Source organism: Rhinopithecus roxellana, chromosome 7 (assembly GCF_007565055.1).
Source record: "Rhinopithecus roxellana isolate Shanxi Qingling chromosome 7, ASM756505v1, whole genome shotgun sequence".
Lineage (NCBI taxonomy): Eukaryota > Metazoa > Chordata > Mammalia > Primates > Cercopithecidae > Rhinopithecus > Rhinopithecus roxellana.
Window position 1 is genome coordinate 53481710 of NC_044555.1, and position 21714 is coordinate 53503423.

A 21714-nucleotide genomic window follows, 5' to 3' on the forward strand; every position below is an offset into this window, starting at 1 on the left:
TCATTCCATTGTTTTATATATAAATTTTAGAATAATCTTGTCTCTCTATATTTTTCTGATGTTTTTGTTTATAACCAATTCATATCTTTATATTTAAAGTACATTTCTTTTAAGCAGTACATAAACTTGGGTCTTGCTCTTTTATCCAGTTTGACAATCTCTGCCTTTTCACTGGGGTCTTGAGGTAATTTTCACTTAATGTGTTTTTTTTTTTAATATGCTTAGATGTAAATCTATCATCTTGCTATTTGTCTTCTATTTGTGCCATCTTTTTTGATCACTCCTTCCTTTTTCTGCCTTATTTTAGATTATTTGAATACTTTTATGATTTGATTTTATCTTATTTAAAAAAACTCTTTATTTTGCTATTTTAATGGTTGTTTTAGGGTACATAGTATATATGTTTAACTTATCATCATCTATCTTCAAGTGATGTTACACCACCTCACTTACGGTATACTTCCATTTCTCTCTTCTTGGCCTATATGTTCTTTTCATGCATCTTATTTTTACAGGTTATAAACTGCAGAATACAATGTTATTACTTTTGTTTAAGCAATAAACTATCTTTTAAAGAGATTGTAATAATAAGAAAAAATCTTATCTATTACTCATATAATACCATTTCTGGTATTCTTTATTCATTTGTATAGATTCATATTTCCATCTGGTGTAAGTTTCCTTCTGCTCAGAGAACTTCCTTGTAATGTAGACCTTTGAGTGATTAGTTATTTCAGCTTTTAAATGTCTGGAAGATTATTTTGCTTTCATTTTTTAAAAACATATTTTTATTATGGTAAAAAACACATAACATAAAATTGACTAATCTGCAACCAATCTCCAGAACTTTTCCATCTAGTAAAACTGAAACTCTATACTCATTAAACAACTCCACATTTTCCCCTCCTCCCAGCCCCTGGAAACCAACCTACCTTCCTTCCTTCCTTCCTTCCTTCCTTCCTTCCTTCCTTCCTTCCTTCCTTCCTTCCTTCCTTCCCTCCCTCCCCCTTTCCTTCCTTCCTTCCCTCCCTCCCTCTCCCCCTTTCCTTCCTTCCTTCCTTCCTTTCTTCCTTCCCTTTTTCCCTCCCTCCCTCCCTCCCTCCCTCCTTCCTCTCTCCCTTCCTTCCTTCCTTCCTTCCTTCCTTCCTTCCTTCCTTCCTTCCTTCCTTCCTTCCTTCCTTCCTTCCTTCCTTCCTTCCTTCCTTCCTTCCTTCACAGAGTCTCACTCTGTTGCCCAGGCTGGAGTGCAGTGGCATAATCTTGGCTCGTTGCAACATGGGCCTCCTGGGTTCAAGTGATTCTCCTGCCTCAGCTTCCTGAGTAGCTGGGACTATATGTGTGCACCACCACACCCAGCTAATTTTTGTATTTTTAGTAGAGACGGGGTTTCACCATGTTGGTCAGGCTGGTCTCGAACTCCCGACTTCAAGTGATCCACCCACCTTGGCCTCCCAAAGTGCTGGGATTACAGGTGTGAGCCACCACGTCCAGCCCATTCTACTTTCTTTCTCCACAGATTTGAACTCTAGGTACCTCATGTAAGTGGAACCATACAGTATTGCTTTTTGTGACAGGCTTACGTCACTTAGCATAATGTCTGTCCTTAAGGCTCATCCATGTTATAGCATGTATCAGAAGTCCTTGCTTTTTAAGGCTAAGTAATATTCCATTGTTTGAGTATACCACATTTTATTTATTCATTCATTTGTTGATGGAACTTGGGTTGCTTCCACCCTTTGGCTGCTATAAACACGGGTGTGCAAATATCTTGCTTTTAATTCTTTTGGATATATAAGCAAAAGTGAAAATGCCGCATCATATGGTACTAACATTTTTAATTGTCTGAGGAGCTGCCATAGTGGCTACACTATTTCACATTTGTACCAACGACTTTCATTTTAAACAATATTTGTGCTGGATACAGAATTTTAGGCTGACAGGTTTCTATTTTCTTTCATTATTTTAAAGATGCTGCTCCACTGAGTTCTTGCTTGCATTGCTTCCGACAAGAAATCTGACGTTCTCTTTAATTTACTCCTCTGTATATAGGGTGCCATTTTTATCTGGCTGCTTTTAGGACATTCTCTTTATCATTGGTTTTGAGCATTTTGATTATGTGCGTTGGTGTCGTTTTGTATTTCTTGTGTTTGGGGTTTGTTAATACTTTTCTATCTGTGCATTTAGAGTTTTCATTAAGTTTTGAAAGTTTTATTTCTTCAAATATTTATTATCTCTATCCTCATTTGGGAATCCCAGTTACCCGTATATTAAGCTACCTAAAATTGTCCCTCACCTCACTGAACTCTTTTAATTTTTTTAAGGTTTGTTTTCCCTGTGTATTTCATTTTCAATAGCCTCTTTGCTTTAACTTCAAGTTCATCAGTCTTTTCTTCTACAATGTCTAATATGATGTTAATACTATCCAATGTACTTCTCATCCTAAACATAGTTTTCATCTTTAGAAGTTTGATTTGGGTCTTTATATATCTTCCATGCCTCTACTTAACTTTTTGAATGCATGAAATAGAATCATAAGAGATGTCCTCTGCTAATGCTAACTTCTATGTCAGTTCTGGGTCAGTATCAATTGATTGCTTATTCTCCTCATTATAGGTTGGGTTTTCATGCCTCTTCACATGCTCAGTAATTTTTTTGCTGGATGCCAGACATTGTAAACTTTATCCTGTTGGGTGCTGTACAGTTTTATATTCCTATAAATATTCTTGAATTCTGCTCTGGGAAGCAATTAAATTCCTTGGGATCAATTTGATCCTTTCACACCATACTTTTATAGTTTTTAAGGTAGTTCTGGAGCAAGACTTAGTGTAGGACTAATTATTCCCCTCTTCTGAGACAAGACACTTCTGAGTTTTCTACCCAATGCCCCATGAATTAGAGGTTTTCCAGACTAGGTGATAAGAACAGGCCTTATTTGCAACCCCATGTGACTGCTAGGCATTGTTCCCTCTAATATTTTTAGACGGTTATTCTCCCAGCTTCAGGTAGTTTTGCTTCATGTATGTCCTGATCAGAACTCTGCTAAACATTGGAAGAGGACCCTCATCTCACTGAAGCTGTTTTAAGTCTTTTATTCAGTGTGTTTAATTTTGAATAGCTTCTTTGCTCTAGTTCAAGTTTATCAATCTTTTCTTCTACAATACCTAATCTATGCTATGTGGTCCTCTTCAGTACTTTGTCTTATAAATTCTGGCTGCCTTAGTCTCCTCAGACTCAGCACATCTCAAATCAGGACGCTTGCCAGGCTCTGCTTCAGATCCCCTTCTTGTGCTATACCCTGGAAACTCAAAGCAGTAAGCTGCACAATTGTAATGCTCTCTTTCTTTCTTCCTTCCTTCCTTCTTTTTTTTTTTTTTTTTTTTTTTTTTTTTAGATGGAGTCTTGCTCTGTCACCAGGCTGGAGTGCAGTGGCGCGATCTCAGCTCACCGCAACCTCTGCCTCCCGGGTTCAAGCGATTCCCCTGCCTCAGCTTCCCGAGTAGCTGGGATTACAGGCGCCCGCCACCATGCCTGGCTAATTTTTTGTATTTTAGTAGAGACAGGGTTTCACCATGTTAGCCAGGATGTTCTCGATCTCCTGACCTTGTGATCTCCCCGCCTCAGCCTCCAAAACTGCTGGGATTACAGGCGTAAGCCACCGTGCCCAGCCAATGCTCACTTTATTTCTTATCTCCCAGGGACCATTCTCCTTCATTACCTGTTGTTCAGTGCCATAAAAGTCATTGTTTTTTCTTTTCATCTATTTTGTCTTGTCCTTTGTGGAGAGGGACTTATTGTTCAAGAAGGGACATAAAACAGTCCCTGTTACTACATATTAATTGCAAGTGGAAGCAAACACAACTTTTTTTTAATGGTACATCCCATTTGATTTATATACACAGGGATGTAAATGTATAATACACAAAGATTAGAAGGAAATATACCAAAATTATAAATGATTGCTCTTTGCTTTAAAAAAAAATTATTTTTAAGTTTGCAGGAAACCTGAGTTGTCTTGTAAAGGCTTTTTTTTTCCCATTTTATTATTACACCATAACTTTTTAAAGGGAATAAAACTCTTTCTCAGCCCTCATGTTTAAAAAATTACATTCCTATATCTTAATATCAGCAATGACATTTCCCTACACTGTAAGCTCTCAATGGAGAGTAATCATGTCTTATTATTTTTAATAAACTCTTGCACAATGCTCATTAACACTCTACATTGTGAATATTTAATAAATATATGGTATCTAAACAGATTATTAAAGTATTTGATGCTCTCTTATTTTTATAGTGAATGCACTATTTTTTGTTGCAGTGGAGAAATAATATAAAGAATGAAAAGGAGATTATTCTCAAACCTCAAAACTACTGGCAGCTTTTCTCCACAGAATGTTGTGTAACCAGTTCATTAATTCTGCTGTCAGTTGTCTTCCTGTTTGGTGAGCTGAAAATAAAAAAAAAAAAAGCTCTGAAAACAAGAATCTAGGTCTATTACATTAAGTAAAGAGTGCTAACTATACTCAGAACCTATAATCTTTAAGTAATGGCTACACAAAAAAAAATTCAGACAGGTTTTCACCATCAATTTTAGGATTACTACCATAATTGATAATATAATGCAATCAGAGTTTGCTAGAATCACAGTCATTCTCCCATCAATCTGTGATAGTTTTCCAGCCTACTCTCTTTTTAACTTATTTTCCACATTCCAAATTAGATTATCACCTGGTGCCTTAATAAGGTTATTGTGAATGAGCAGACAGCAATGCCAGAAATCATTAATAAGAAGTGCTTATATTATTATGTACTAAATAGATCAGATCAAGTTCACAAGAAAGGCCAATTATGCCTTAAAGCCTTTGTAAAATACTTTAAGACCATGCTTACACATAAACTTTATTACTTTAAATCTTAACTTGCGTTGATTGTTTCTGGTCTAGACATTTACAGAGTTCAAATACATTAGCACATTAAGGTAAAGTCTAAACTATAATAGAATTCTGTACCTCCTCTTCTGCCCTTTGGCATAAACTATCAATTTCCACAAAAGTCTTGACTAGAACATTAAGAATCTCTGACCCTCTAGCCCAGTCAGCAAATGTAGTTTGTTCCATGACTTACTTAAAAACACTCACATGAGAGTAAACAGCTACTAAATGTGTCTACTTAATATTGTAATACTTTGAGAGTGTAAGTGTAAATTAGATGTCACAATAAAACTTAGTCCAAGTGGAATTTTAGGAAAATGAGTTATTCTCTACAATCAAGTTTTCTGGTTAACTGGCAGTTTACTTTCTTTAAATAAAAATCACTTCTGAATTTCAAAAGTCTCAATATTTTCATGAAAGTTCTTAAATTTTCTAAAAAGTAAATAAAGTTCCTAGTTTTCTTAAGCACAATTTAACTTTTTCTTGACCATTTGAGGTCAACATTAACAACTATTTTATTGTATTGTACTATTAATATATCACAGCGATGCCTTTGGGAGTTGTTATACAGTACAGATTGCTGTATTAAAAAATTTGTATCTGTTTTATAAAATTGATAGAGTTTTTTTCCTCCCTATGGTCAGGCTAGCTGTATACTTCCCTTTAAACCTTTTCTCTATTTGCAAAGTGCTACCATTAAAATGCTAAGAGTAGGAAAACCGGATAACCAAGTTTATCAAAACTGGGTCTAAAAATAATTGGTAAATGCCTGGAGGGAGGGTGTTATCAGTAAAATATGGTTCTTAGAGATCATCTAGTCAGATGACTTCCTTTAAAAAATTAATGACTTTGTTTTTATAGAAACATGATTCGTGCTTATAAAAATTCAAACAATATGGTAGAGTATTTAGAAGAAAGCAACACATCACCTAAAATGCCACCATTCAGAATAAACCCCAGAGTTAACATTTAGTGACTATCAATCCAATTATATCTCTACATGCACTTAGTTGGAAAGACAAGGTGGTGAAGATAATTTTCTAAGAAAGGGATCATACTATCTATGTTCTTCAGGATACAGAAGTTCTGCAGGGAGGCAGAGGATTAGGGGAATGCTGAGCAGATTTGGCTCTACATCTCTGCTTTAACCAGAAAAACTCTAATCTATTCCATTCAGGGTGGGGTTCATACAAGATTGCATCACAAAAGGATGCTGCTGCTGAAAAGAAATTAGAAACCAGGAGTTTAGTTTACAATCATCATTTTATAGTTAAAAATAATCAAGGTCCAGAGAAATTGACTTGTTCAAAGGTACACAGCTAAACTGAGATCAAACTAGAGATATGAAATTAGGCTTGTAACATTACAATATTCCACCACATGTGAGCTTTAAGCTCAGAAGTTTGTTTGTTTTCAATGATGTTTTCTTATTTTTGCTTAGTTTCTCATTCCACTTGCCCAATTTGTGGGATGTGGACAGGTGAGGTGCTACTGTTAAAAGACCATTAGGGAGGAAGGAAAAAAGAAAGTGGAAGAAATCCGTTGACTTGAGGATTTTGCTACTACTTGGACCTCTAAGAATTATACACAAATTAATACCTTTCTAAAACACTTGCGAAAATCCTACTGACCTAAAATGATTTCTTCAATCTTCTCCTTGGCAAGCAGTTCTTCCTTCCTTTGTAAAAGCATGTCAATATAGAGTAGCAGAACTTTTCCAGCATTTTCTGATGACTTAAAACGTTCATGAATAATCGTCAGGAAATGAAACCCAACAGATTCTCTGTACAATGAGACACAATTTTAAGCAATGTGAACAGAAAAACTGGTTATTGATCAATGGGACTAAAATGTATTTCAGTGTGAACAAAATAAGCCAGATAAAAGCATATCTGAACTCAGGTAATGTTATTAAATGTCTAAATAAGCTTAATTTGTCAATATTACATGATTTAATTTAATTTCAGTTTATTAAGCCATAAACATTTTCTATTAACACCTATAGTCAGATAATCATTTCTCTCCTAATATCTAATTTATGTTTTTCCCAGAACTGATTGTAAGCTTTAAAAATTGGTTACTGAGATCCAGTGAAGTTACATGAAAAGACATGAGAAATTTACTAGTTCCTCTGCCAAAACATCTTTCTAAAAATTTGTTTGTGTTTGATTACACAAATACAAATATCTTCTATTTAAAAATGTAAACAGTTCATGGGTTGGAAGACTAAATATTGTTAACATGTTGATATTCCCAAAGTGATCTACAGATTTACAGATATTCATCCCTATTAAAATCCCAGGCCAAGTGTGGTGGCTCACGCCTGTAATCCCAGCACTTTGGGAGGCTGAGGTGGGCAGATTGCTTGAGACTACGAGTTTGAAACTAGCTTGGGCAAGATGGCAAATCCCTGTCTCTCCAAAAAATTGGCAGCCGTGATGGCGCATGCTTGTAGTCTCAGCTACTAGCAAGGCTGAAGTGGGAGGATTGCCTGACCCTGGGAGGTCAAGGCTGCAGTGAGCTGTGATCGGGCTACTGCACTCCAGCCTGGGCGACAGACTGAGACCCTGTCTCAAAAAAAACCCCAAAATCCCAATGATGTATTTTGCAGAAATGGAAAAAATCCATCCTAAAATTAATATGGACTTTGCTCAAGGGACCCCAAAAGCCCTAAACAAACTTGAAGACAAAGAGCAAAATCAGAGGATTTGTATTTTCTGATTTCAAAACGTGAAGCCATAGTAATGAAAACATGTGGAACTGGCATAAAGATAGACATATAGACCAGTGGAATGGAATAGAGAACCCAGAAATAAATCTTGTCATATATCATCAAATTATTTGTGACAAAGGTGCCAGGACCATTTAATGGTGATATGACAGTCCTTTCAGCAAATGGTGCTAGGAAAACGGGATTTCCACATGCAAATGAATGAAATTGGATTCTTACCTTACATCATATACAAAAATTAATTCAAAATGGATCAAAGACCCAAACGTAAGAGCTAAAAAACTGTTTCCATGGGACCAAGTGATCCTATATATAGAAGACTCTAAAGACTCCACCAAAGAACTCTAAGAACTAACAAATTACTTCAGTAAAGTTGCAGGTTACAAAATCAACATACAAAAACCAGTAGCGTTTCTTTGTGCCAACAATATAATATCCAAAAAGGAAATCAAGAAAACAATCCTATTTACAATAGCATCAAAAATACATAAAATAGCTGGGCACAGTGGCTCACGCCTGTAATTCAAGCACTTTGAGAGGCTGAAGAGGGTGGATCACTTGAGGTCAGGAGTTCGAGACCAGACTGGCCAACATGGTGAAACCCTGTCTCTACTAAAAATGCAAAAATTAGCTGGGCATGGTGGTGTGTGCCTGTAATCTCAGCTACTCAGGAGGCTGAGGCAGGAGAAACACTTGAACCCAGGAGGTAGAGGTTGCAGTGAGCTGAGATCTCCAGCCTGAGTGACAGAGTGAGTAAGACTCCATCTCAAATATATATATATATATGAATAAAAGCAACCAAGTAGGTGAAACATCTGTACACTGAAAACTATAAAACATCGATGAACTGAAGAAAACAAAAATAAATGGAAAGATATCCTGTGTTCACTGATTGAAAGAATTAGTATTATTAAAATATCCAAGCTACTCAAAGTGATCTACAAATGCAAGGAAATCCCTATCTTAAGTCCAATGGCATTTTTCACAGAAACAGAAAAACTAATATTAAAATTTGTAGGGAACCACAAAAGACTCTGTGCCAAAGCAACCTTAAAAACAAAAACAAAATTTGGGGCATCACGCTTTCTGATTTCAAATTATACTACAAAGTTATAGTAATCAAAGCAGTATGGTACTGGCATAAAAACAGACATATAGACCAATGGAACAGAATCGAGAGCCCGGAAAAACAAAACAACAACAACAACAAAAAACAAGTCTCTTTTGTGCTTGGGCTGGGCGCAGTGACTCACTCCTGTAATCCCAGCACTTCAGAAGGCCAAGGTTGGTGGATCACTTGAGGCCGGGACTTTGAGACCAGCCTGGCCAACGTAGCAAAACCCCATCTCTACTAAAAATACAAAAATTAGCTGGGTGTGCTGGCACATGCCTGTAATTCCAGCTACGTAGAGAGGGCTGAGGCACAAGAATCACTTGAACCCAGGAGGCACAGGTTGCAGTAAGCCAAGATCATGCCACAGAACTCTAGCTTGGGTAATGGAGTGAGACTCTGTCTCAAAAAAATAATGTGTTTGGACAACTGGACATCCACCTGCAAAAGAATAAATTGAACATATCCTACAGAACACACACAAATTAACGGAAAATGCATTAAAAACTTAAATGTAAGACTTGAAACTGTAGAACTCCTAGAAGAAAAAAAACAGGGAAAGAAGCTCTTTGAAATTGGCCTTGGCAAGGATTTTTTGTATAGAACACCAAAAGCAAAGGCAAAATTTTTTTAAAGCAAAAACAAACAAATGGGACTGTCAAACTAAAAAGCTTCTACACTGCAAAGAAAACTTCAATATAATGAAAACTCAAACTAATTTACATTCAAACCAACAGTGTAAGTGTTCCTATTTCTCCATAGCCTCGCCAGCATCTGTTGTTTTTTGACTTTTTAATAATTGCCATTCTGACTGGTGTGAGATGGTATCTAATTGTGGTTTTGATTTGCATTTCTCTAATGATCAGTAATGTTGAGCTTTTTTCCATATGTTTGTTGGCCACATAAATGTGTTCTTTTGAGAAGTGTCTGCTCATATTCGTTGCCCACTTTTTGACGACGTTGCTTGTTTATGTCTTGTAAATTTGTTTAAGTTCTTAGTAAATTCTGGATATTAGACCTTTGTCAGATGGGTACACTGCAAAATTTTTTTCCCATTCTGTAGGTTGCCTGCTCACTCTGATGATAGTTTCTTTTGCTGTGCAGGAGCTCTTTAGTTTAATTATATCACGCTTTGTCAATTTTAGCTTTTGTTGAACCATTGTGGTAGACAGTGTGGTGATTCTTCAAGGATCTAAAATCAGAAATACCATTTGACCCAGCAATCCCATTACTGGGTATATGCCCAAAGGAATATAAATCATTCTATTATAAAGATATATGCACACATATGTGTATTGCAGCACTATTCACAATAGCAAAGACATGGAACCAACCCAAATGCCCGTCAATGATAGACTGGATAAAGAAAATGTGGTACATATACACCATGGAATACTATGCAGCCATAAAAAGGAATGAGATCATGTCTTTCACAGGGACATGGATGAAGCTGGAAGCCACCATCTCAGCAAACTAACACAGGAACAGAAAACCAAACACCACATGTTCTCACTCATAAGTGGGAGTTGAACAATGAGAACATATGGAGACAGGGGAAAAAACAACACACTCTGGAGCCTGTCAGGAGGTGGGGGTGAGGGGAGGGAGAGCATCAGGACAAATAGCTAATGCATGTGGGGCTTAAAACCTAGGTGACAGGTGGATAGGTGCAGCAAACCACCATGGCACACATATACCTATGTAACAAACCTGCACGTTCTGCACGTGTATCCAGAACTTAAAGTAAAAAAAAAAAAAAAAAAAAAAAAAAAAAAAACACAGAATGCCCCAATAAAATTAGAATTTCAGACAAACAAAAACTATTTTTTTAGTATTAGTGTGTCCAGTGCAATAGTTGGGATGTACTTATTCTAAAATACTAGACATTGTTTATCTGAAATTTCAAATTAACCAAGTCTTGTATTTTATCTGGTAACTCTATTCATGAAACACCAGTTGCAAGCGTTCTCACCTTAATAAAAAGAGACCCATAGTTTAAAAAAAAAAAAAAAAAAAAGAAGTACCTTTTTTACACATAGGTAGACATCCATTTACAAGGGTTGTGATTAGATCGGTTTAATTTGAATCAGTAAGTATTTCCTTAGCTCTCTGCTATACAAGTTTCAAATATATACCAAAGTGTAGAAAATAATGTAATGAACCTACACATCATTATCAGGCTGTAACAACATCAAAGCCAATCTTATTTAATCCATCCTTCCACCTCATTCACACACACACACACACACACACACACACACACACACACACTCATGCTTTTGAAGTAAATTCCAGACTTCCTATTAATCCACTTCCAAGTATTTTAATTATCTATCTCTTAAAGATAGAAACTCTTTCTTTGTAAAAATCATAAACATAATACTATCATTACAGTTTAAAACTTAACAAGATATCCTCAATATTCTTTTTTTTTTTTTTTTTTTTTTTTTTTTTTTTTTTTTTTGAGGCGGAGTCTCGCTCTGTCGCCCGGACTGGAGTGCAGTGGCCAGATCTCAGCTCACTGCAAGCTCCGCCTCCCGGGTTTACGCCATTCTCCTGCCTCAGCCTCCCGAGTAGCTGGGACTACAGGCGCCCGCCACCTCGCCTGGCTAGTTTTTGTATTTTTAGTAGAGACGGGGTTTCACCGTGTTAGCCAGGATGGTCTCGATCTCCTGACCTCGTGATCCGCCCGTCTCGGCCTCCCAAAGTGCTGGGATTACAGGCTTGAGCCACCGCGCCCGGCCAGATATCCTCAATATTCTTAAGTATTTAATTACTGTTCATATTTATGTAACTGTCTCATACATTATTGATTTTAAGCGTTTGACTCAGGATCTGAATAAGATTCATACATTTCAGTTGATTAAAATAACTAAATCTCTTTAATCTAAAAAAAAAAAGCCAACAAATAACCTTGATTTTGGACTTCTGGCCTCCAGAATTGTGAGAGAATAAATTTCTGTTGTTTTAAGTCATCCCACTTGTGGCAATTTGTTACAATACTCAGAAAAGTAGTATATACAATGACCAAAATCTTAAAAACAACTCAACAGATGAGCTTACACCAGAATGGAGAGGACAAAGGAAAGAATAAGTGAATCTGAAATAAAGTAGAGCTAGGTGCAGTGGTTGGTGCCTGTAATCCCAGCTACTTGGCAGGCTGAAGTGGGAGGGCTGCTTGAGTCCATGTGTTTGAGGCTGCAGTGAGCTATGATTATGCCACTGCACTCCAGTCTGGGCGACAGAGTGAGACCCTGTTTCAAAGAAAAGAAAGAAAGGAAGAAAAAGAAAGAAAAGGAAAGAAGGAAGGAAGAAAGGGAGGGAGGGAGGAAGGAAGGAAGGTCAGGAAAAATAAAAAAGTAGAAATTACCTAATCTGAACAACAGAGAGAAAACAGACCGAAAAGAAAAAGAAAAGAAAAAAACTGTATGGAGCCTCAGCGACCTGTAGGACAACAAAAAATGTATATTATGTCATCAGAATCCTGGAAGAGGAGAAGAAAGGTGAGGCAGAACAAATAAATATTCAAAGAAATAACGTCTCAAATATTTGGGAAAAAAACATAAACCTAGAGATTCAAACAGTGGTGCAAACTCCAAACATGATAAATCCAAAGAAATTCCAGCCTAAGACATATCATAGTCAAACTTTTGATAAACAAAGACAAAGAAAAAAATATTGAATGCACAAAAAGAGAAATGATATCTTACCTACAGGAGCCATTTCACTGCTAGGAATTTACCCACTTGATTTGAAAACTTAGATCTACTCAAAAATCTTCATGTGAATGTTTACAGTAACTTTATTGATAATCACCAAACACGGGAAGCAACCAAGATGTCCTCCAATAGGTAAAGAGATAAACAAAGAGATGAGCTATCAGTCACAGAAAAGACATAGAGGAACCTGCAATTCATATTGCTAAGTGGAAGAAGCCAATCTAAAAAGACTACATACTGAATGATTCCAATTATGTGACATTGCAGAAATGGCACAAAAGCAAAAAGAAGGGCAGTAAGAAAAATAGAGAGTGAAAAGATGTGTTTGCCAGCATATCAGGAAGATGAAGAGGCAAGGCACAGAGGATTTTTAGGGTGGTGAAAATACCATGTGTGATACTATAATAGCAGATACATGTCATTATGCATGTCAAAATCTACAGGACTTTACCACACAACAAGCCAATTTCAATGCATACAAATTATGTATATAATTATATATAACTTGATATTATATATAATAATATATAATTTGATATTATATGTAATTTGATATTTTATATATATGTATAATTTGGGAGGTTGGGGGAATCCTCAGATATAATACAGACTGTGACAAGAGACTCTAACAAATGTATGAAACAACTTCCCTAAAGGAAATGGGAGGACTAAATACTGACCTAAGTAACTGTGCAAATAAATAGAGTCTGTGAGAATAAAGGCAAAAGGAATTGCACATAAGCACTGTACTCTAGTTGACAAAGTTGTTTCCCATGAGGGTACAGGTGAACAATTCTGATACTGCTATACATGTATACTAAAATTGAGCAATTAAAAAATTAAGTAAATGAATGATGAATGGTAAGAGCCAGGTTTCCCACTGTTGGATTGGGAACAGATAAGCAAGGGTAATTTGCAAGCAAGGCTAGAATGATCTAAGTGGTAATGAATTAGAATAGGAAACATCAGTAAGAACTTATGTTTAACTTAATATAGATACAGATGTTTACATACCAAAATATTTATATATGTCTATATACTCAGATTAGTATACACACATATATTTTCTTTGCTCTGTCAACTAATAAGGCCTAGAAGAAATGACACCCCAGTAGCAACAGGCACAACTAACACTCAGATCTTGGTTACTAATATACTTTGCCAGTGAGAGGAACTAGATCTCCTAGGAGAAATGGTTGATTCCAGGAGTGGGGCAAGAAATGCACAAGATGAACCTAGAACATTCTGTATTGTCAGAAAGAAAGGAATTGCTTTAAAAATAAAACCACCCACATTGATTGGGGTATATCAAAAGGATGCAGGAGTCAACTAAAAGAGCTCCCAATGGCCAAAGCTAACACAATCCAAACAACAAAAATGTAGTATTGGGTTATAACCTAAAGAATAAAATACATATTCCCTTTATATGCTGGATTATGTTTATTGATTTGCGAATGTTGAACCAGCCTTGCATCCCAGGGATGAAGCCCACTTGATCATGGTGGATAAGCTTTTTGATGTGCTGCTGAATCCGGTTTGCCAGTATTTTATTGAGGATTTTTGCTGCCAGTATTTCATTGAGGATTTTTGCATCGATGTTCATCAGGGATATTGGTCTAAAATTCTCTTTTTTTGTTGTGTCTCTGCCAGGCTTTGGTATCAGGATGATGTTGGCCTCATAAAATGAGTTAGGGAGGATTCCCTCTTTTTCTATTGATTGGAATAGTTTCAGAAGGAATGGTACCAGCTCTTCCTTGGACCTCTGGTAGAATTCAGCTGTGAATCCATCTGGTCCTGGACTTTTTTTGGTGGGTAGGCTATTAATTGTTGCTTCAATTTCAGAGCCTGCTATTGGTCTATTCAGGGATTCAACTTCTTCCTGGTTTAGTCTTGGGAGAGTGTAAGTGTCCAGGAAATTATCCATTTCTTCTAGATTTTCTAGTTGATTTGCGTAGAGGTGTTTATAGTATTCTCTGATGGTAGTTTGTATTTCTGTGGGGTCGGTGGTGATATCCCCTTTATCATTTTTTATTGCATCTATTTGATTCCTCTCTCTTTTCTTCTTTATTAGTCTTGCTAGCGGTCTGTCAATTTTGTTGATCTTTTCAAAAAATCAACTCCTGGATTCATTGATTTTTTGGAGGGTTTTTTGTGTCTCTATCTCCTTCAGTTCTGCTCTGATCTTAGTTATTTCTTGCCTTCTGCTAGCTTTTGAATGTGTTTGCTCTTGCCTCTCTAGTTCTTTTAATTGTGATGTTAGAGTGTTAATTTTAGATCTTTCCTGCTTTCTCTTGTGGGCATTTAGTGCTATAAATTTCCCTCTACACACTGCTTTAAATGTGTCCCAGAGATTCTGGTATGTTGTATCTTTGTTCTCATTGGTTTCAAAGAACATCTTTATTTCTGCCTTCATTTCATTATGTACCCAGTAGTCATTCAGGAGCAGGTTGTTCAGTTTCTAACAGAACCAAAGTCAAGAACCACATGATTATCTCAATAGATGCAGAAAAGGCTTTTGACAAAATTCAACAGCCCTTCATGCTAAAAACGCTCAATAAATTCGGTGTTGATGGAACGTACCTCAAAACAATAAGAGCTATTTATGACAAACCCACAGCTAATATCATACTGAATGGGCAAAAACTGGAAAAATTCCCTTTGAAAACTGGTACAAGACAGGGACGCCCTCTCTCACCACTCCTATTCAACATAGTGTTGGAAGTTCTGGCTAGGGCAATCAGGCAAGAGAAAGAAATCAAGGGTATTCAGTTAGGAAAAGAAGAAGTCAAATTGTCCCTGTTTGCAGATGACATGATTGTATATTTAGAAAAACCCATCGTCTCAGCCCAAAATCTCCTTAAGCTGATAAGCAACTTCAGCAAAGTCTCAGGATACAAAATTAATGTGCAAAAATCACAAGCATTGTTATACACCAGTAACAGACAAACAGAGAGCCAAATCAGGAATGAACTTCCATTCACAATTGCTTCAAAGAGAATAAAATACCTAGGAATCCAACTTACAAGGGATGTAAAGGACCTCTTCAAGGAGAACTACAAACCACTGCTCAGTGAAATCAAAGAGGACACAAACAAATGGAAGAACATACCATGCTCATGGATAGGAAGAATCAATATCGTGAAAATGGCCATACTGCCCAAGGTTATTTATAGATTCAATGCCATCCCCATCAAGCTACCAATGAGTTTCTTCACAGAATTGGAAAAAACTGCTTTAAAGTTCATATGGAACCAAAAAAGAGCCCGCATTGCCAAGACAATCCTAAGTCAAAAGGACAAAGCTGGAGGCATCACAATACCTGACTTCAAACTATACTACAAGGCTACAGTAACCAAAACAGCATGGTACTGGTACCAAAACAGAGATATAGACCAATGGAACAGAACAGAGTCCTCAGAAATAATACCACACATCTACAGCCATCTGATCTTTGACAAACCTGAGAGAAACAAGAAATGGGGAAAGGATTCCCTATTTAATAAATGGTGCTGGGAAAATTGGCTAGCCATAAGTAGAAAGCTGAAACTGGATCCTTTCCTTACTCCTTATACGAAGATTAATTCAAGATGGATTAGAGACTTAAATGTTAGACCTAATACCATAAAAACCCTAGAAGAAAATCTAGGTAGTACCATTCAGGACATAGGCATGGGCAAGGACTTCATGACTAAAACACCAAAAGCAACGGCAGCAAAAGCAAAAATTGACAAACGGGATCTCATTAAACTAAAGAGCTTCTGCACAGCAAAAGAAACTACCATCAGAGTGAACAGGCAACCTACAGAATGGGAGAAAATTTTTGCAATCTACTCATCTGACAAAGGGCTAATATCCAGAATCTACAAAGAACTCAAACAAATTTACAAGAAAAAAACAAACAACCCCATCAAAAAGTGGGCAAAGGATATGAACAGACATTTCTCAAAAGAAGACATTCATACAGCCAACAGACACATGAAAAAATGCTCATCATCACTCGCCATCAGAGAAATGCAAATCAAAACCACAATGAGATACCATCTCACACCAGTTAGAATGGCAATCATTAAGAAGTCAGGAAACAACAGTTGTTGGAGAGGATGTGGAGAAATAGGAACACGTTTACACTGTTGGTGGGATTGTAAACTAGTTCAACCATTATGGAAAACAGTATGGCAATTCCTCAAGGATCTAGAACTAGATGTACCATTTGACCCAGCCATCCCACTACTGGGTATATACCCAAAGGATTATAAATTAGTCTACTACAAAGACATATGCACACGTATGTTTATTGCGGCACTATTCACAATAGCAAAGACTTGGAATCAACCCAAATGTCCATCTGTGATAGACTGGATGAAGAAAATGTGGCACATATACACCATGGAATACTATGCAGCCATAAAAAAGGATGAGTTTGCGTCCTTTGTAGGGACATGGATGCAGCTGGAAACCATCATTCTTAGCAAACTACCACAAGAACAGAAAACCAAACACCGCATGTTCTCACTCATAGGTGGGAACTGAACAATGAGATCACTTGGACTCGGGAAGGGGAACGTCACACACTGGGGCCTATCATGGGGAGGGGGGAGGAGGGAGGGATTGCACTGGGGAGTTATACATGATATAAATGATGAATTGATGGGTGCTGACGAGTTGATGGGTGCAGCACACCAACATGGCATAAGTATACATATGTAACAAACCTGCACGTTATGCACATGTACCCTAGAACTTAAAGTATAATAAAAAAAAAAAAAAGAAAAGAAAATAATCCACAAACACACACACAAAAAAAAAAAAAAAAAAGAAAAAGAAAAAATGCTCATCATCACTCGCCATCAGAGAAATGCAAATCAAAACCACAATGAGATACCATCTTACAGCAGTTAGAATGGCAATCATTAAAAACTCAGGAAACAACAGTTGTTGGAGAGGATGTGGAGAAATAGTTACACTTTTACACTGTTGGTGGGATTGTAAACTAGTTCAACCATTATGGAAAACAGTATGGCGATTCCTCAAGGATCTAGAACTAGATGTACCATATGACCCAGCCATCCCACTACTGGGTATATACCCAAAGGATTATAAATCATGTTGCTATGAAGACACATGCACACGTATGTTTATTGTGGCACTATTCACAATAGCAAAGACTTGGAATCAACCCAAATGTCCATTTGTGACAGACTGGATTAAGAAAATGTGGCACATATACACCATGGAATACTATGCAGCCATAAAAAAGGATGAGTTTGCGTCCTTTGTAGGGACATGGATGCAGCTGGAAACCATCATTCTTAGCAAACTATCACAAGAAGAGAAAACCAAACACCGCATGTTCTCACTCATAGGTGGGAACTGAACAATGAGATCACTTGGACTCGGAAGGGGAACATCACACACTGGGGCCTATCATGGGGAGAGGGGAGGGGGGAGGGATTGCATTGGGGAGTTATACCTGATATAAATGATGAATTGATGGGTGCTGACGAGTTGATGGGTGCAGCACACCAACATGGCACAAATATACATATGTAACAAGCCTGCACGTTATGCACATGTACCCCAGAACTTAAAGTATAATTTAAAAAAATAAATAAAATAAATAAATAAATAAATAAATAAAAATAAAAAAATAAAAAAAAAGAACTTTAAAATGTTATAATGCCAATACAGACATCACTGACCTTCTGGTTTGATGATAATGATCATTTTTCCATTTCAGGGTATGAAAACTGTGCACATATAAAGTCACTTTTTCATTGATTCTTAGTTTTAGGCTCTACCTGAAAAACCTTAACTCTGGTTGCAACTATTTGCTTTGCAGTTGCAAAACCCACTCCAATATCTATCTGGTTGATCTGCCACTATGGAGTCTCCTAAAACTTTAGCTTTGCCATATTCATATGTATCCTTGAAAGTGCTCGTGTATATATGTGTGTGTACGTGTGTGTGTCCATACTATTTATGGTTGTTGGACTTTAGTTCACAAACTAGCAGCTGAATAAGAATCTTGCAATCATAGAATTTAGAGCTAGAAGGAACCTTAAAGTTTATTTATTCTAACTTCCTCCACCCTGCCTCCTACCCCATCATTTACAAAAGGAACTAAGGCCTCATATTAGTTTTCTATTGCTGTTGTAAAACATTGCCACAAACTTAGTGATTTAAAACAAAACTCACCAGGTGCGATGGCTCATGTCTGTGACATGGTCTTTGGAAGGCCAAGACAGGAGGATTACTGGAGCCCAGGAGCTCAAGACCAGCCTGGGTAATACAGTGAGACCCTGTCTCTACACACACCACAAATTTTAAATAGCTAGGTATGGTGGTGTGCGCCTGTAGTCCCAGCTACTCAGAAGGCTGAGGTGGAAGGGGCACCTGAGCCCAGGAAGTCAAGGTTGCAGTGAGCAGAGGTCACGCCACTGCACTCCAGCCTAGGTGCCAGAGCAAGACTCTATCTCAAAAACAAACAAACAAACAAAACAAAAAAAAACCCCCAAATACTCACTTATTATTTCCCAATTCTGTAGCTCAGAAATCCATTCAGGCTTAGGCTTGCACAAGGCCAAAGGCAAGATACTGGCCATCCTGGACTCTTATATGGAGGCTCTGGGGGAGAATCCACTTCTGGGCTCACTCAGGCTACTGGCAAAATTCAGGTCTGTGAGGTTCTAGGACTGAGGTCCGATTTCCTTGCTGGCTGTTGGCTGGGATTTGTGTCAGCTCCTAGAGGTCACTTGTATTCCTTGGCTTATGGTTCATTCTCTCTTCAGAGCCAGTAATCGTGTGCTAAATACTTCTTGTGCTTTGAATCTATCTGCCTTCTTCTGTATTCTTCTTCTGCTTTTAAGAGCTTGTGTGGTTATACTGGGCCTACCTAGATAATCCAGGATAATCTCCCTATTTTAAATTCAACTGGTTAGTGACTTTAATTACATATACAGAATCAATTTTGCCATGTAAGGTAACATATTCACAGCCCCAGAGATTAGGGCATGGAAGCCCCTTTGGGGCCATTATTCTGCTTGTCACTGGCCCTGAGAAGCTAAATGACTTGTCTGAGGTCCCATGGTCATTTAGTTAGTAGCAAGGACTCGTTCCAATATACCACATGTCACCTCTTACTGACATATACTCACTGCTCATGTTAAATGGCGTTTTAGCAATCATCACTTTAATGCCTGTAAATGGGCTCAGTGTTAGTAAAACTGTCTTGCAATTTACTCTTAGACATAGCTCACAAGTGCTGATAAAACTGCTAAAGAAGCTAAATGAAGCATGATCATGTCCAGGAATACTAACCTTATGTAAAATGATGGATTTGAATTCTATTCCATAGACACACAGCTCAACTTGGAATGAAATATTATGTTTATTATATTAGTTCTAATGCTTTTCCAGAAATGATAACAGCTAAAGTGTTGAATGCTTATCATATGCCAGGAATTTTACATTCCTTATTTAATCTTCAGAAAACCCCAACAGGTAAGTACTATTCCTTAATAGTAAACTGAAGCATATATAGTTTAAATAATTTGCATAAGGTTAAGCATCTGCAAAGTGGAGGAACAAGAACTTGAAAACATGTAATCTGACTCTGAAGTCCACATTTTAAAATTATTCTATACTGGATGAATACTGAATATTTATTTATTTATTTATTTCTGAAGAAGTTTTAGATGCACCTTTTATTTTTATTTCTTATTATTATAAGTAAATAATATGTACTTTTTATAAGTACATAGTATGTACACACTTACGGGGTACACACAATAGTTTGACACAAGCATACAATGTGTATTGATCAATTCAGGGTAATTGGGATACCCATCACCTCAAGCATTTATCATTTCTTTTTGTTGTGAATGTCCCAATTTCACTTTTAGTTGTTTTGAAATATACAGTAAATTATTACTAACTATAGTCACCCTATCATGCTACTGAATGCTAGATTTTATTCCATCTATCTAACCTTCAGTTTAAAACAGCAGAATGAGTCTACTTATTTACCTCAAAAAAATAGAATGAATGTAAGAATAAATATATAGTAGAGCCAGAGAGCAGGAAAATATATTGTCTTTGGTCAGAAACTTTAAAGAATTTCTATAATTAAAAGCCATCAGACTACTGGAAAAATCAAGAGGTGAGAATCCTGAAACCCAACAGAAACCAAAAAGGAGGCCATTGAAGAAATAGATAGGTTCCCAACCCGCCAAAAAAAAAAAAAAAAAAAAAAAAAAAAACAGCCTAGGAAACCCCACAAAATTAGAAATTAATTAGTAGGGGACAGGAAGAATTTTTGATGGTCATAGAGGAACTGCAGAAACTATTCCAATTCTCTGCTGTGCACGCAAGGAGTAGAGGCCATTGATGTTTGACCCCAGGCTCTGCTGTCAAACCTTCTAAATCATGTAAGGGATCAGTTATGGGAACCTCCCAGCTTAAGCATAAGGGACAGGAAGACTGTAGATATGAGAAAAGGGGTAAAGAGGAAAATCAATCAGCACAGTAGTGAAAATCCTTATATAGCAAGAGAACTAATTTCCTACTTTGCATATCAAGATGGAGATGGGGGCTAGTGTCTCCAGCCCACTGTAATAGCTAGTCTCTAAAGATGTACTCCCAATAAATTATGTTTCCTAGTATTCATGCCCTTGTGTAGTCCTCTCCCCTTGAATCTAGACTGGCTCTGTGACTTGCTTTTAACAGTGCATGACTTCTAATAAGACATAAGAAGCCTTGCAGTATCTACCTGGTCTCTTGGAACTTTGGATGAAGCTAATCATCAGTAAGAAGTCCAACTACCCTGAGGATGTAACACTGGGAGGAATTCTAACCTAGACACATGAAGAAAGAGACAGAGATGTCTGGGTAGCATCCAGCCGTACCAGTGACTTCCAGCCTAGACAACAGACACATGAGTGAAGAAAACATAGAGTGTTCAGCCCAGCCAAGCCTTTAGAATCTAAAATTTAGATGCCTCTAACACCAGCCACTATCTGACTGCAACCATATAAGACTCCAGGCAACAACCACCTAAGTTAAGCCCAATGAACCCACAGCACCATGAGATAATAATAAACTAGTGATTCAAACTGCTAAATCTTAGGGTTGTTTGCTACACAACAATAGATAACCCAAAGACCCAAAGAAATCTCACCTGTCTACATGACAGAGTGGAGACACCCGCAGCTAGCCAGAACACTC

General features: G+C 37.2%; 1 protein-coding gene across 1 annotated transcript in view; it reads right to left on the reverse strand.

The window, feature by feature from the left end:
* Positions 1 to 21714, reverse strand: part of TEX11 (testis expressed 11) — a 323051-nt gene that overhangs the window by 136978 nt on the left and 164359 nt on the right. The window contains exons 12-13 of the mRNA XM_030933980.1: positions 6563 to 6714; positions 4362 to 4447 (exon numbers count right to left, since the gene is read on the reverse strand). Of these exons, the coding sequence (XP_030789840.1) occupies positions 4362 to 4447; positions 6563 to 6714 (238 nt within the window). The remainder of the gene's footprint in view (positions 1 to 4361; positions 4448 to 6562; positions 6715 to 21714) is intronic.